This window comes from Suricata suricatta, chromosome 16 (genome assembly GCF_006229205.1).
Source record: "Suricata suricatta isolate VVHF042 chromosome 16, meerkat_22Aug2017_6uvM2_HiC, whole genome shotgun sequence".
NCBI lineage: Eukaryota > Metazoa > Chordata > Mammalia > Carnivora > Herpestidae > Suricata > Suricata suricatta.
Window position 1 is genome coordinate 18,467,654 of NC_043715.1, and position 16,787 is coordinate 18,484,440.

At 53.6% G+C, this 16,787-nt stretch overlaps 2 protein-coding genes across 3 annotated transcripts in view; one reads left to right on the plus strand and one right to left on the minus strand.

Moving 5' to 3' along the window:
• The window catches only part of CMTM4 (CKLF like MARVEL transmembrane domain containing 4), a 69,804-nt gene extending 61,542 nt beyond the window's left edge, over window positions 1–8,262 (plus strand). For both annotated transcript variants that reach the window (XM_029926356.1, XM_029926357.1), the window contains one exon: window positions 766–8,262. In XM_029926356.1, the coding sequence (XP_029782216.1) occupies window positions 766–930 (165 nt within the window). In that variant the 3' untranslated portion in view covers window positions 931–8,262. The remainder of the gene's footprint in view (window positions 1–765) is intronic.
• Window positions 8,263–9,980: 1,718 nt separating this feature from the next.
• On the minus strand, window positions 9,981–16,702 carry CMTM3 (CKLF like MARVEL transmembrane domain containing 3). Its single transcript, XM_029925153.1, has 5 exons — window positions 16,451–16,702; window positions 13,334–13,489; window positions 12,231–12,326; window positions 11,726–11,846; window positions 9,981–10,249 (listed from the first exon to the last, which is right to left on the minus strand). Exons 1-5 carry the CDS (start codon window positions 16,607–16,609, stop codon window positions 10,221–10,223), a joined length of 561 nt encoding a protein of 186 aa, XP_029781013.1. The 5' UTR covers window positions 16,610–16,702; the 3' UTR covers window positions 9,981–10,220.
• Between the last annotated feature and the right edge of the window lie 85 nt (window positions 16,703–16,787).

Here is a 16,787-nt window from a genome sequence, read left to right on the forward strand (position 1 = left end):
TAAGCCAGCTCCTCTCCCAGATGTCACTCAGTGGATTCATTAGTCCTTTCGAATCTTTAAACTTGTACTGCTGCTTACCAGGAGCCACATGGAGGTGCCCAGGGGCGAGGCAGCTGGACAGCAGATGGGGTGGGGGGCTAGGATTCGGAACATTAGGCATCAGTCTGCTTAGGGGTTGATACCCGAGACCCTAATTTTCTTTCTATCTGGTATTTTGGTCTACATTTTACTTTCTTATTTTACCAGTGGTCATGATGTGTTGTAAAAGAGGCACTTCTGTGATTGATTGTTTTTTAATTTTATAATGTTTATTTATTTTTGAGGGAGAGAGAACGTGTGCAGGAGGGCAGAGAGAGGGAGACAGAGGCCCCGAAGCTGGCTCTGCACAGTGAGCATAGAAGAGCCCAATGTGGGGCTCAAACCCACAGTCCTCGTGGTCATGACCTGAGCCAAAACCAAGGCCTGGATGCTTAACCCACTGAGCTACCCAGGCGCCCCTGTTTGTTTGTTTTTAATTGATCCAGAATACTTTAAAAGAAGCCTTGGGCTGTCTTTGGGGGCGTGCAGGACTTTATGTGTGGGTCATGTTCACTGCGTACTTGGCCACGGTCCGACCGCTGAATGTCAGTGGGTCTGGGCACTGTGCGTACGGCTGGAAGAGTGGCACACAACTTGGGTCAGTGCAAGCCGCTCAGAGCAGGTCCTGCCCAGACACCCAGTAGGTGGCTGACGTGTCTGAGGAGTAACCGTGCCTGTGTTTTGCAGATATTTGGCTTCTTGGCAACCGCGGTATATGCGGTGAACACATTCCTGGCAGTGCAGAAGTGGAGAGTCAGCATCCACCAGCAGAGTGCCAGTGACTACATCCGAGCCCGCACGGAGTCCAGAGATGTGGACGGTCGCCCTGAGATCCAGCGCCTGGACACATGAGCACCTGCCAGACCCTCCTCCCTCTGGTCCTCATGCCCATCCTTCCAAACCAATTTTCTTTCCCTCGTCACGTCAGATTTTCCCATGATTAAGTTGAATTTTGTCCTCTTTGGTAAAAGTTCATTCTGGGAAAGGGTTTTCGGTGCCCCCGTTGGCGGGTGTATGAAGCAGGGAGCGTGCGAGGCGGGCGGCAGAGGCCTGCAGATGGGTCCAGCATTCAGTGGCTGTGGTTGCCTCCGACCTTCCCGGCTGCCATGTCTGCTCTAAGTCTTCGCTAGACGTAGAGCACAGCCCCTGAGCACAGGCTTCGTATCTGACTCTGCGCCACCCTGTCATGTTTTTGTGACAACTCAAGACTTTGGATTCATGGGGGCTGGTAGGAGGGAGAAAAAGTCAGGAATGAAGGTGCAGGGTTGGAACAGTTGGCAGCGATCGTTCTGCAGCCCCCTCGTGAGCTCCAGGTCATCGGTTAGTCTTGCCGCCCGGACCCTCCCCTGCTCCTTGTCTTCCACTCCTGGGGCGTGACACGCCCAGCACAGGCCCAGAAAGTCACGCGTGACGCTGAGGGTCTTGGTGATGGAGGCGCTGGTGGAGCTCTTTGCCCGGCCCAGACTTTATGGGGGTGGGGGAAGCTGCTGCCCTCTAGGGGCAGCTCGGTGGGACTGCTGACACGCGGGAAGGTCACCTTTCATTTCCCACGCTGCTGAGAAATCACTGATTCGATTGTTCCTGAAGTACGTCACCTCCCTGAATCCCAGATTCTCCTCCAGGAATGTGGGGACCATCTGGTTTTCCAGTTTCATACCCACCCTTACTACTTGGAGGCTGAATTGCAGGCTTCCTGCAATTTTGCCTTCTCAGGTAAAAGCCACAAAGACCCCACAAACAACAACAACAAAACAAAAAAAAAACATTCCACCAGCCAGAATGCCGGTGCATTTGCTGGCTTCATGGACCATAGGTGGGGACACTCTGTTGTAGGGATGTGTGCATATTTTCAAATTAGTGGACAGTTCTAAAGTGATTCTGAGTAGGTTTGTCTAGGATTTGAAAATACTTGAATTTCCAGCACGACATACCCTTTCACTGGTGTTTCAGAAGGCATGAGTTGTAGCTTTTGTGCCTCGGGGTCATGACTATGAATATCGATCTTGGAAGGTAAGTGGGAAAAGTTCTAGTTATGTAAGGCTTTGGATGGATTCTTGATAAAGTGAAGATGACTGTGATGAATGTGTTACATGAGCCCCTATGAGGCTGTAGGGTTTTTTTGGTTTCTTTTGTTTTTTTTTCTTGTCGGGAAACTATAATTGTATCTTTCATGGAAAAATTGCCGTAACTTGTTGGGTTTTCACTCTTTGAACTGTTTTTGAATGTTTACAAACCTCCTTGTCCCTCTAATATTCTGTGTTTGGCTGTCACCAGGGAGAAACCCACACTGCCCAGGATAGATATGTGGGTGGGGGTTTGCAGCCCGTGGAGGGTCCCCGGGATCTTGTCTAGTAGCGACTGACTGCAGCTGTTGCTGTGCGCCGTGTGAGGGGGGAGAGAACCCCAGTGTATGTTCGGAGCTGGGGAGCAGAGCAGGCGCGAGAAGGTGTCATCTGTGACACCTCATGGGAGAGCAGCGTGTCATTTCCCAGTGCAGGGACCACTGCTAGGCAGCCGGTTCCGCAGGAAACGGTACCCTTCTATGTCTGCAGGGTCAGGGCTAGGGGTGAGCCCCCTGAACCCGCCGTCCGGGACTAGCCGAATTCTGCTGCAGTTCTTTGTCTTCGTCAGGGGCAGTGGGCTGTTGGTGCGGACCCCACTGGCCTGATGGTCACGCACCTTCCCCGCTCCCACGCATGTTGTAAGGCGGCACCAGTCATGCCTCACAAACTTTGAACTTCTTATGTGTAGTGACTCCTGAGATGATGACATCTGGGTTTTATCTGTTCCTGTTTATGTATTTATTTTGCATTTGTCAAGTGTGTCTGCATAGTCCGAAACAGGCTTCTCTCCCTCCCTCTGAGAGTTCCACTTAGAAACGGGGCCCCAAAGACTCAGCCTCACATTCAGCGGGGCCCACCTGGAAGGACCACCCTGAGCTTTATCAGGAATCTGCTGGGAATCATGTTACTTGGCCTCAATAAAAAGCCGCCTTTGAAGTGAGATTGAGGAAAAGAATACCACTCAGGCAGGATTGTTGCGGAGTCTTCCCATGTCACTGCAATAAAACCGGTTTATCGTTCGGCCAAAGGGCCTGCTGGGCTCCTGAGGATGTGCTGAAAGCTGCACATGGTTGAAGCCCATCGCAGTTGTAAATGCTTAGAGGCGATAAAAAGTGACAACCCCTTATGCCACGAGGGACATAGGAGTCACTTTGCATCTTAGTGTTAGAATCTTTGGAATTATTTATGTCCCTGTAACTATTTAATATCCTTTGTGCCGTGAGGCTCCCCCATGGTTTCTGTAAATATATTTCTTTATATTTAATTAGCACCCACTACAGCCAGAAGCAGCCAGGCCGTTCTCTCCTTGGTGCAGTGCAGAGCCACACCCCTGCTCCCACAGCGGAGTACAGGGGCAGTGGAGAGGAGAGCGTGGTTGTCTAGGGCGAGTGTGACAACACTTGTTTTTCTTATGTGGCTTCTGTGTGCAAACACGACAATCTAGATTTAGGGGTTCCCTAGCAGGACTTTTTTTCTTTTTGCCAAATTGAAGGAAGCCTGTTGTGCATTTAATAGTTCCAGTATGGGCCACATCCATCTAGTCTGGGGCATTTTAGGGCCGAGGCAATCTTAGTGTTTCTCAGTTTTCTGGTAGGATGATGCTCGCTTTCGTAGTTTGTGCCAAGCTTGGTGGGAACTGCAGTCGCCGTGTACATGGGACTGTGCGCCTGGAGACTGTGTGGTGGGAACCAGCCAGCCTTCACTGGGACCCTGGTGGTTTCAGACGGATGCACACACTGACGTCTTCAGAGACAGTTGATCTTGGCACTGATTTTGGTTGATGTGGTATTTTCTGCCTCAGGTTCTCCCGTGTGTGTCTCTCATGTGGCTGAAGGCGCAGAGGGAGGGAGAGGTCTTTCCCTTTCATACAGAAAGGTTACGGTCACGGAGGCCGAAAGACGCTCAGTTGGCCCCGTATAACGCCAAGGAAGGACAAAGGTAGTCAGTCACAGATCAAAACCTCTGAGGACAAGTTTGATTTAAAGCATTTTATTTTAGATTTTTACTCTGTGCAGAAGCCCTCGTCCCAGAGAGATTACCTTTGCCCACAAAAAGGAAGGATGTAGTGGCCTGTTCAGTCCCAGCGCCTTGCCTTCCAGCCTGGCCCCCGAGGACCCTAGCCGCCTCTGAGGGCTTGGCTTTCAGGGGCAGACCACACCCCTGCCCTCAGGGCACCACGCTGCCCTGGCAGGAGGCTCATGCCCACCAGCAGGCCTGAAGTGTATTGGATGTGCTAGATGGCCAGAGCTTTCGACTCCACTGAAGACATGTCTCCTCTTTTAAAAAGTTTGCCACTTCAGCCGCCTTTCTTTGATGCTCTTTTAGTGATTCGGACTTGGGTTAAGCCACAGGGGGTCCTTGAGGCGGAGAAGCACTGACTTGTCTGCACACACGTATGAATTCATGCTCGCAACGACGAGCCTGGAATGAGGCCTCCGTGTGTTATGTCCCGTGTACGGTCCAAGCTCACCTCGTCGTGCAGACACTCATGAGCTGTTTGGGAAGAAACTCCTCGACCCTCCATGGGTTTAATAGGTGGCCCACGTTCTCATCTCTGGCTGTGCAAGATTTTCTGTGGGTTTTCAGAACAGCCCTAACCTAAACAGTGTGTGAAGGTGACATGTGACCAATTTAGTGATTGTGGAAGGCAGTGGCCACCGTTGTGCCATTCGCGTTCAAAACCAGGCAGCCAGGAAGTCCTCCTGCCATTCCCTGATTGTCATTTTCTCCATATCTTGTTTATAGGAAAATAAGGACATTAAACAGGTAAAGGCAAAAAGCACTTTCTAGGCTGAAGGCTACCGTTAGTTGATTCTCTCTAGGAAAATAAAGTTGTTCTCTGCCCCAGGGACTGTCATTAGCTTTTGAGGTCCCCAGATATCTTTTTTGGTTCCAGGGAAACTGCAGAACCCAGGGCTTCTGTCTCCCTCAAATCTTTCTTACCTTATCAGTACCCACTCCAGGACCAGCTGGGCAACAGACCTGAGAGGTGGAGCAGGGGCAAGGATGGGAGGTGAGAGGAGGGAGGGCCCAACACACACAGACTGCGTGCCTCCGGGGGACCGATCCTCACAGTGCAGGTGGTCACCGGCCCAGCCATTGTGAAAAAATGTACTTGGTTAACTACCTTCCTTTCCTTTTGTCTTTGGAAAAATGAGGTCTTAGGTTCGCATTCAGCGGTATTCAGGTTGTATTCAGCAAAGCTGTATCTTGGGACCAGTATGCCTTGGAGCTCTGGGTGGGCTCTTGAGATGTGGACAGGGGACTCAGATTCTGGTTCAGGTCCACCTTAGAGAGGATGCAGACTTGACACAGTCTGCCTTGAGCTTTGTCACCTTTCCTGGCTTTTTATAAAACCTTGTGTTTCCTCCCTTCTCAGCAGATATTGTTGAGATCATGAGAACTGTCTGGTTGAAAGGTTATTTGAAATATTTGACCCTGTCCATTGCTTTTCCTTAGAAACTGTCCCTGATAGAAAATACCCTCAATTTTTGTTAGAAGAATTTTCTTCTGAAAATGAATGTTCCTTTTGACTTTCCTTCATACCAGTAAATGGCATTTATACACTCGTAGGCTTGAAACAGAAGAATGGGCTGATGTGTTTTTCCTTCTTTGGTCTGGATTATTTTCCTATTTGAGTGTAATTTCTGCACCTTGGGGATTCTTTTTCCCTTTCTGTTTTTTCTTATTCCATATATGTAACAGTAAAGAAAAGAGTTGCCTACAAGCCCACTGAGTTTGAAGCCACAGTGCCGTGCCTAGAATAAAGTTTAGATTATGGATCCTTGAATAGTGTACCTTGTTTCTAGAGTCAAGTTTGTTGTTCGCATTTTCATGCCAAGACTTTAATTGAGGTGACTTGCCTGTCTAGACACCTTAGAGTTGCCGGTTTTCTTTGGGATGCATTGTACGCAAAGGCCACTAAGGGGGTTAAAAGCCTGGACCCTAGTGAGCTGTCAGAACTTTGATGGTTCGAATTTCAAGAAGGAACGTGTCTCAAATGACCTTAATCAGCTTTGTTGATGGGATTAGGGCGAGGCCCAAAGTTTCTTTTCATAACTGTGTCTCAGACCAGAGAAGGTATGACACGCTTGATTCCGGTACTGTTTTGTATGGGACTCAGCCTGAAACTGTCAAATCGGGAGTCGTCTTTGGAGAACACTGCTAAACCCCAGTAGGAAGCACTTCCTGTTACTAGGAAATGAGGGTGGTGTGGGGACCCTGTTGGTGCCCGTATCAGACAGGGCCAGGTCTGATGCCTGCCTCCCTCAGTGGGCCATTTTGCTTTCCTGCCTTTCCCGGAACTGATTTTGTGAGTTTCCCTTTCTGCAGAAGTGAGGAAGGCAGATAATCAGGGCTTCAAGGGAGAATTGGCTGGTCCAAGGGCTGGGGGAAGGCTGGCTCCCAGGGAAGGCCAAGGGCACAAGTCCCAGACGGACCCCCAAGCTGGCCTAGCCCCGCACAGGGGCTGACTGCTTCCAGCTCTTTCACTCCGTAACCCAATTAAAAATGAGTTTTCAAATCCTGCCTCATGATGAAACTGACAGATGTGGATAAAACCAATGCTTGTAATAACTTGATTTTGATGTGGTTCCTTCCGAGAGAATGTAGGGAACGAAACTATTTGTAAATATTGACATTCGTAGGGGTTCAGGAACCGGTGGCAAAAACCACTTTTAACTATTTATTACAGGTATGACTATTTTATCCCCCGAAGTAGATAATTCTGTCTTTGTGTATTTTAAGACAAATAATAATCACTTCACCTTCAGTGCCTTCTGTGTGTCAGTCACATAAACACTTGTCAATCATGGAACTGAAAAAAAGATGTACATTTAGTTAAACCAGATGACACTATTTTTGTAGCATGATGTTAGATTGTGTCCTTTTGATATTGCTTTTAGCAATGATAGTTTTGAGGTTTAGCCATTATCCCTTTAAGCTTTGTTATGTATTTAAAAAAAAAACCAACAAACAGCACCCACCTTGGCTATTCCTGTCTCCTCTCTGCTGCTTTCTCCCCAATAGCTTGTTTCTGCTTATTTCAACAGTCTGAGAGTAAGCGTATATTTCTGTGAAATAATTATTAATCAGTGTAACTGCAATTTGGCATTTTGAAACCACTTGTTCAGTTCGGGAGAGCCGCCGCTCCCCTCAGAGACTGAGGAACGTGGTTCTGTCAAAAGGAAAAGCGTAGAATGCCCGCGGCGCGCTGACTTTCCCCTCTTTGGGTCTGAAACAGTGAGGGTCCCCATTGCTGGCGGGATGGTGAAGCAGAGGGTGTCCTCCAGGACCAGCTCAGGCCCCTCCAGCTGGGGAGAGACAGGCTGCCCAGGGGGCCTCTGCTGGCTTTGGTTTGTAGACTCCCCGGGGTGGGCTCAGTGGCCCTTTCAGGTTTTGCGCCTGGTCAAAACAGGACTCCCTGCTGCGAGGAGCCTGATGACATAGTGGTCCGCCCCCGCCCCACCCCATGCAGGAGGAGTTCTGCCTGGTGAAGAAAATTCTTTGAGTCAACTAGCTGAGCCACTGCAAAATGAAGGAATGGATTGACTCAAACAAATTGTAGCTTCTTTTTTGTCCTTTTGCGGGGCCAGAAGATGTAATTAGTTTAACAAAGGAAGTGAAATTAGATGGCTAATAACTCCAATATGATTATTCATTGGTATCTGGCCTGGTGGCACTTTTGGGGGGCAATGTTAACTTAGTAACAATTACAATTTGCCTCTTAAAGTAACAGTTTAGATGCAGTTGTGGGGCATTCTGAGGGGCTGCCCATCTGGCAAACATTGGTTTATGCTGTTGGTGGGTTTCCTGGCTTCTCAAACCCTGGCTTGTGGGTTTGACTCCATCCACTTGGAGTGGTGTTGGGGCCCCAAAGCCTTTGCTCCTGTGGGTCTGTCCCTGACAGCAGGCAGAGCCTCACATTGCCCTCAATTTTGCCCCTTTATTTCTTTTGAAGGCCCTATTTTTCATGGTACTTGTCCTGATTGTTTTCATAGTGTTCAAATCTGTATTTTTGTATGTAGAGGGAAATAATTTTCTCAGCACTAATCGCTAATAAATATTGTATTAAATTGTCATGAAGGAGTTCTTGTTTAATAAATGGACATGTAAAAATGGCACTGTCTTCTCTCCTCACTCTGACTCGCTTCCCATCCCTTTCCCTTCAGAGTCTGCGGACCTAGTTCCCGGAACAGGCCTGTGAGGTGGAGCACGGACAGAGCCGGCGTCCATGGGAGAGGCCAGGGTATGCGTGTTGGCCGGCAGCCTGGCTGCCTTAGCCAGGCAGGCAGGGTGGAGGGGAAACTGCCCCCGTGTACCCTCTCGGTTTCTGCAATTTAATTTTCAGGCAGATTTTCAGAACGCGTGTAAAAGCTGGGGCAGGCGACCCGGGCCACACGCCGACCCAGCGCCCTCCCAGGCTTCGCGTCCGGGTTCCCTTGTACGACCAGCTTCCAAACCACGAGAGCCCCAGGTTCTGGCTGCCTCAGGTGCCGTGCTTGGCATCCTGATACAGAAGTGAGAGGCCCTCCTCAAAGGGGCCGTGGGGGCTTGGGCAAGTTCGAGAACCTTCTGTCAGTTTCCTGGACTGTGAAACAGGAGGAGATGAGAGCACAGGCATCAGACGCTTGCGGGGGAGGGAGCCTGGTGTGGAGCAAGTGTGCGTGTCCTGTCGAAGCCTGGAGCTGGCGGGACTCACCGTGCGTGGGACCCGTCCGTGCTGAAGCATGACCCCGGACCTCACCGCCCCGGGTAGTGTGGGGTTTTCAAACACAGACACTCCAAGCAGGTAGTCTGGTTTAATCCATTATGGCTTTTTTCACATGCAAGAAAAGAACAAAGGTTACAAATGCCCAAGACATGGGTCCAGATCTGGCTCATTCATGAGGCCTCTTGGGTCACAGGAAAGGCCATTTAAAGAAGCTACTGTTGTGTAAAAAAAAAAATTACAAAAAGTTACAAAACCCCATTGAACATACACACACCGCACAGGTCCTCAGGCGAACACGGAAGGCACGTTTCACCTCTAGAGAGGTGGTCAGGAGACCTGAGACCTGCTCTGGGGTCGAGAAACACGTCGTCCTGAGTGCCCGAGAGCCCGTCGCCGGCTGGCGGGCCCACCGGCCAGCGGGTTTGGCTGGGCCTGCCCAGCTCCCCAGGATGCTGTCCGTTACTTCGCGGTTCGGTACCCGCCATCTTTGGAGTCTGGTAGCTAATCTACAATTGTCACATCGCCCAGAGAAGACGTGGTTTCCGAGGGTGTGAGATGCCCGGTTAGGGACACCATGACCTGCTCTCTCCCAGATGAGAGCAAAGGTCAGTTTTTTCCCTCCCAGGGAGCGCCTGGGTGGTTCAGTTGATTAATGGTCCGACTTTGGCTCAGGTCATGATCTCGAGGTTCGTGGGTTCGAGCCCCTCGTTGGGCTCTGTGCTAACAGCTCAGAGCCTGGAGCCCGCTTCAGATTCTGTCTCCCTCCCTTTCTCTGCCCCTCCCCTGCTCATGCTGTCTCTCTCTCTCTCTCTCTCAAAAATAAAACAAACATTAAAAAAGTAAAGACGAGGCAGCTAGTACTCCTTGAACAAAAGAACCTTAGAAGGATCATTCTCCACAAAGTGCCTGTCGTGAGTGGGACACCAAATGCAGACTAAACCCCCTGGTCCCCAGCAGGCTGGCCTTGTGGTGGCTTCTGCCCAGCATCTACACCCCCGACCCCTCGCCAGCCTTGCAGAAATGCTTCTTGTAACAAGGCTCCATCAGCTCTGTCCCCTTGTGCTTATTTTTGGCAGGGAGGTTACAGGCTTAAGGTCTGTGGGGCAGAAATGAGAAATGGCGGAATATTCATGAAGCCCCTGTGTATTTTGGACGGCGCTAAGCCAAGGGGTGCGATTTGTATGGTGGGCTTGGGAATGTCACCTTGGGGCTGTGAGGAGGCCAGCTCCGTCAGCAACTCCCACTGCTGCTAAAGTCACAACCTCCTTCTCAGTGTGCACGGTCCCCCTGACCATGTCCTGGCTGTCCTGGTCACAGGGGCAGCAGCAAGGCCTGTGAAGCTCAGGTTGCCAGGGCAGGGCAGGCCTTCAGTCAGAGTCAGAGTCGGAATTCTCTTCTGAAAAAAAAAAAGCAAAAGGGATGTTTGGTGGGAGTTTCCAGGCCAGGGGAGCCTGGAGGCTGTTTCTGGGGAGGCTGGCTGGGGCCCCAGGCTCAGGCCCCTTCTGCGGCTGACTGTGATGTTGGTGGTGCCTGCTTGGCATGAGGGCTGCCCTGCCCCCAATACCCCTGCCTGGGACACCCGACACGGAGTTGCTGTCACCTCTAGGGCATGGCCACATGGAGGGGGTGGAGCCCGACCCCCCTGCTCCAGGCCCTCCCCGGTCTCCCTGAGCCTCCCAGGGGTGTCAGGGAGGTATATCTGTACCCCAAACCCAACCCTTCCCTACCCTGCAATTCAGCACAGTAAGGTGGGGACAGCGGTTTTCTGGCCCAAGAAACTAAAGTATACTAGAAAATCAGGAAGCCTCTTTTTAGCCACCTTATAGTTTCAATCCTCCTTGCCTCAATCTTAATTTTATGTAGTAATCAGACACATTTTATAATGCTAAGGGCCCATCTGTGAGGTGTAACTCCAAAGTTCCTAGAATCCCAATACTGAAGAGTACTCTCTAGAGTCTTCTGGAACCTTCAGGAGGGAAGAGCACCCAAGTCATAACCCTCCTGCTCCGGCCCCAGTGCCAACTGCTATTTTCAGGGAGGGACCAATCTCTGTCTCTTAGAACCCCAGTCAGTCCTCATACTATTGCTGGGTCAGGGGTGAGCTCAGAGAACCTCCATAAACCTTAACTCCCTGTGCCAAGGGCTGGACTGGCATGGCTTTGTGGTTTTGCCATATTCATTCTAACACATAAGCTAGGAATAATTTTATAGCAAAAAAAACTAGATATAACTATGTATCTTCAAATATTAACGCTCACAAAATACTCAGACACGTCTCCACTGCTGCTTCCTGCTTGTCTACTAGGGTGGTTTCTAGAAGCATCCATGGCAGGCAACCGGTAAGCAGGTCACAAAGACCTGAGGAAAAGTTCTAGGAACAGTTAACCTAGCTTTGGCCGAAGTACGGGATGGGACGAGATGCGCCTCATCTATTTTTAGCAGAAGGATGGGTTCAGCTGACTCATAAGCGTGACTGGGCTCGCCAGGGTGCTGCAGGTAAGGACGAGAGGCTGGTTCTCTGGATCCTGAGCCCCAGGCAGGTGAGACGGGGGCAGGGGTGGGGAGACTGGTCCAGGCGGTGGCTGCTGCAGCCCAGTGATGGCTGCCTTGGGGGCTCAGCAGGGAAGGTGTCACGGAGGAGGAGGTGCCGGCCTGCCCTCAGCTCACCTTTCCCGGAAGGGCAGAGGCCAAGGAAGCCGGCTGCACGAAGGGCCAGGAGAGCCAGGCTGTGAAGACTCTCTCAGCCTGTGGGGACGCTCCTCCTGCAGCTGCAAACTGGCGGGGTATCCCCAAGGGAGAGCAGGGTCCCCAGCAATAGGCGTGGGGTGATAAGCCAGATTCCCAGGTAAAAGCCCACAGGGTGGCCACCCACCTTCTGCCTTGTCAGCTGTGTTCTCGTCTGCGGAGTCCCCTTGTTTGAGAAATTTGGCCACATCATTAAAGATCAGATAGAAGTCAATTGCAAACACGATGGTGGCAAAGAAGCCAAACACCTGTGGGATAGGAGACAGGGCAGATGGAGCCCATCATCAGGAGCTGGGAGTCCCTGGTCCAAGAGTCCGGAGCAGGAGGGCCGGGCTGGCAAGCTGCCGCCTGGATCTATCTGCTTGGAGAAGCAGCTCTGATTGGCAAGCAGAGACCCTCCCAGCACCCACAAGGAGGTATCTTGTTTGGGCAAACAGCCTTCAAAACTCAGGGTGGATTAAATCTCTATAATTAGAAGACTTTGGAAATAGCTGAGATCCATGTGAAACCCTGAGAGACCTAAGCTGGAACAGACTGTGCCCCAGACAAGAGGTGTCCAAGAGGCATCTGGCATGGGGAGACCCTGGGGGGCATTGCTGGGCAACCCCTCCCAGGGGAGGGCGGGTACTCACCCCTGCTGCTTTGGAAGCCCCGTCCGAGTACTTGGCGACAGCGGTGATGGAGATGGCGAAGTAGATGAGGGCTGCTGTGACGCAGCGCAGGAAGTCCTGGGGAGCAGTGGGCATAATCACTGCCCTGGCTTCCCAGGAGTGGAGGACAGCACTGGGGTCGGGGAGCAGCTGGGAGCCCACGCAGGGGACAGGGGCTCTGAAGGGCATCAGGTGGCAGGGACCCACTGTTCCCAGGGGACGATGGGCCCGGCAGCCTGGAAACACGCCAGGCCTGCTGATCTGGCATCCACAGGCTCTCTGCTTGCATTCCCCAGTCCTGGTCCCACCCCCATTCCTGCCCTGCCCAGGGGCCCCTGCAGGCTGCGAGCAGCTGAGGCTGCCCTGTCCCTGGTCCAGCTGGCCGTCCCCTGCCTGGAGGACAATGGGATGTGGGCCAGGCTGCACATGCCTTATAGCTTGACCCACATGCAGGTCTCCCTGTCTGGCAAGAAAGGAAGTTGAAACCTGGTCATCTGCTCTCTGCTCGCTGTCCAAAGGGGAGATCTGGCCCAGGGCTTCACTGTGCCACTTACTTGTGGCAGATCCACTTATGGATCATGGTTTCTGCTCACCTGTCTCTAAAATGGGGACACGGGTTGTAGCCCATAAGGAAGCATATGGGATATGAAGTCAAGAGACCAGGGTTCAATGGTAGCCTTTCTGCCCCTTTTCAAAAGCTAAGTTTGAGGTGGGGCTCTGAGGCCCCCCAAGGTGACAAAGCAAGTTGCCAGATGGCTAAGGCCTGGGTAAGCCCGGCGAGTCCTCAGTTAACCTGCCCTGCCCTTGTGGAAATGGCTTGCATTCCTGCGGCGGAGGCTCATTCCGGCAGGCCCAGCTGGGAACGCCAGCGCCACCTGGTGGCCAGGGGCCATGGTGCCGGCTGAGGTTCACTGCCTCAGGAAGGGGCACTGGAGGCCCTGAAGGTTAAGGCAACCTGCTCTGGGTCACATGAATGCTGCGTGGCGGGGCCTGGCTCCAACCAAACGCAAACAGCTCCTCCAGCACAGAGAAGGGTGAGGGCCAAAGTGCAGCCAAACCCTTCCCTCCTGGGGCCCAACCCTCACCATCATGGGCCAGCACAAGCCCTGCCACTTGTCATTCAGCTGCATGGCATCAGCAAAGAGGAAGTAGAGAGCCAGCAGGAACTCCAGCAGGGGCGCCGCGAGGAAGGCAGATGCTGAGGATGCCACATAGCAGACAAAGGTGATGAACGACAGACCCTGGAGGTGAGACAAGGGAAAAGTCTGAGCCCTTGGGCCACTCCTGGCCCAGTGCTCTGCATTCAGGCACAGGGGAGGAGAACTGCCCACAGTCCCACAGCTGCCAAGATCAGAAACCTGTTGTGGGGTGGTGGCCCACCCCCGCGCTGCTCCCTGTAACCCTGGGCATGGCTCTGCATCTACTCCAGGTCCCTGCCAGGACCCAGTCAGGAAGCCCCAGCTTCCCACATGTGTCCAGCCCCCACCCCTGCAGGCTGCCTCCTACAGCTGCTCACCTCACCCCCACCCCAGCAGGCTCTAAGGCAGAATCCACCCAACTCAGGTGGTGCCCAACAGGGAAATTAAACCTAGGCCGTCTCAAAGGCAGTTCACTAAGCAGGAACCAGTTTCAAAAAATTACCCCCAACTCTGCCAAAATGTAAATGTTGGCTGAAAAACAATATATAAATCTTGAACTTTAGTTAATGATATGCATGCTGAAGCGTTCAGAGTTGAAACGTACTGGTGCTGGCAAAGTATATTTTTACTTTGTGTCAAAAACTAAATTGGCTTGGTGGACAGGTAGATGGATAAGATATGTGATAAAGCAAACATGGCGGTGGGTATGTGGGCGTTAAGTGTTAAATGTTTGGGTTTTTTAGAGACTTGCAAATTTTCACAAAATGAGAAAAACATCGAGGAGGGAGTGTTGACCCTCACACTTGAGGTCCCGCTGCATCACCCATCCAGCCTTTGTGAAAAGGGCACCCTGCATTAAGGAACAAGAATTGGAGGGCTCCGCAGCCCTGCGCATGCGCTGTGGGTGGGAACTGATAGTTCTGCAGACCATGTGCGAGCCAGGGCGGACCAAGCTGATGGGGCCGTTATTCTCCAGGCCAGTGCCCGTTGAGGCTCGGGGGGGGGGGGGTCCCCGCAACCAGCCATGCACAAGTGCTTGCTCACAGCCCACTGTACAGATGAGAAGACAGTGCATACAGGTGAAGTGATTTGCTCAGTGTCATGCAACTAATAAAAAGGCACCAGAATTTGAACCCAGGGCTGGATGAACACACAGCTGTAGTTCTTGCCCCATGGTTGCTGGCCTTTATCTGTCTTGGTTTCTGTCACTATGGCTGGGTTAGGCTCAGCATGTCCATGGCTGAGTAGCCTGGAGTGGGGCCCAGGGGCCCTGGAGGGGCACTCTGATGCCACACAGGAAACACTGTGGCTGCTTCAGACAAATGAGCTGACGAGATTCCAGGGAGTCCCCAGGGCACAAGTCAGCCCTGAACCGGGCCATGGAAGTAGCTGAGTTCAACTGGAACAGATGGGGAATAAAAGTAGAGAGCGGTCTCTCAAGAAAGCAAATCCATGGGACCCTGACCGAGTTCTGTCCCCAGCTCCTGCTGTACTTCCTCAACAAAAGGCTGTTCATGAGTCCACCACCCCAGAGCCAGATTTTGGGGATCCCCCTCTCCATTCTTGTTTCCTCATTCCTTGATTCCTGGTGGCTACTTCCTTGCCCTTCCTGTCCATGTGAGTCTCCCGACTTGCTGGGACCTGGAGGCAGCCAGAGGTGACGAGAGGGGGCAAGAGGGACCAGAATGTCTCCCCTGTGTCTTTAGTGATCACCCCTAACTCTTCCTTCCTTCCTACTTCTTCATCTTCCTAGATCTGGATTCCTGACACCGGCTACGTGACAAGGGCTTCCTCTATGAGGTGGGCTGAGCGGGCTGGGATTGGGGACCCTCAGTGGCCTGTGGATTAAAGGTTTCTCTGCAAAAGAGGCTCCCATCAATCTCCAGGGCAGAACTGACATCTGCTCCCTCAAAGGCCGCCTCTTGCTGGCCGAGGGGGTGAGCCACGCAGGGCTGGGGCCATCTGCCCCAGTTAAAAGTGGGGGGCAGAAGGCTCCTTCCACTCCCAACCTTGCTGTCACCTGGCCCTCAAGTGACCCACCTGTCAAAATCCCCTAGATGCTCTGGCCTCAGCTTTCTTGTCTGCAAAGTGGGAATAAAGATAGAGGCTGTCAAACTGCTGGGGATCGAAGGAACAAGAGCTCCTCCCTACCTCGCCTCCCCTGCGCGGGCCTCTTCCTCCCCAGCACTGCACGACACGGAGGCCAGCACCAACCCCCCACCCCACACAGTGACTGCACCAGAGTTTTCGGAGTGTCCCGAAGACAAAGGACTGACGGGCAGGGATGGGGGTTGCGAAAAGGAGGAAGGACTCGGCGGGGGCGGAGCGGCTGGATCCGAGAGCGGGAGGGGAGGAGGGGGATGAAGTCACCTCGCTGCGTTCCCGCCCCGGCCCCATGCACCGGGGGCGGGGAGGGGGGGTGTCTGCCTGCGCGCCCGGCACTGTGCGGCCCTGGCCTCACCCAATCCCAGGGATCCTCTTCCCCACTACCCACTGTTCCCTGTCTCAGCTGCCAGGGATCCACCCTGGCCTCCGCCCCACAGTTTGAAGCCCGGCCGACCCTCCTTGCGCCCAGGAAAGCGGCCAAGGGCGCAGAGAACTGACCCTGGCCCCGTCCCGGGAGTCGTGAAGCGCCGAAGGCGCTCAGTTCTTCCCGGGGCGCAGCCGGGGATGGCAGGAGGGCTTGTGGAGCGGAGCACCCGCGACGGAGGCCAGTAGATGCAGGGACGCAGCCCGTCTCAGGGGCCCAGAGGGAGCGGAGGCGCCCGGTGTCACACAGCGCCGGGCTGGGTTTCCAGGGGTCCGGACAGCGGGTCGGCGGGACCCGGCCCTAGGCTTCCCCATGGGACCCCCCCCATGTTGGTTTAGGGAGCCGGGAGGGCCTGAGTTCGGGTCCCATCTCGTCTCTGCCTCGCGCGCTGAGCTTCAGCACCACCCGACGCCTGGGGAAGTGCACCCAGCTCCTCCCGCCTTCCTCGGCTCCAAGAGGTTGGCGAGGCCTGGGAAGTCCCGACGGCGCCTCCGCGGGACCGGGCCCCCGCCCCGGCCCAGCGTCGCACTCACCGACTCTGCCAGTAGGAGGCGGCCTTTGAGCGAGCAGAGGTAGGCGCGCGCCGGTAAAAGGGCGCGGAGCCCGGACACCCCCGCGCCCGGCGGGGAGCGGCCGGCGCGTGCCGGGGCCGGGTCGGGGTCCGGGTCGGGTTCCTGGTCTGGGGGCCACATGGCGGCAGCGGCCGGGACCGAGACGCGGCCCCGCTCCCTCACCCCGCGCCCGGGAGGGAAGCGGAAACTCGGACAGTGCGGAAGGAGAAAGAGGCGATACCGGGGAGCGGAGGAGCATCCCCCCCCCCCCCCCCCCCCCCCCCCCCCCCCCCCCCCCCCCCCCCCCCCCCCCCCCCCC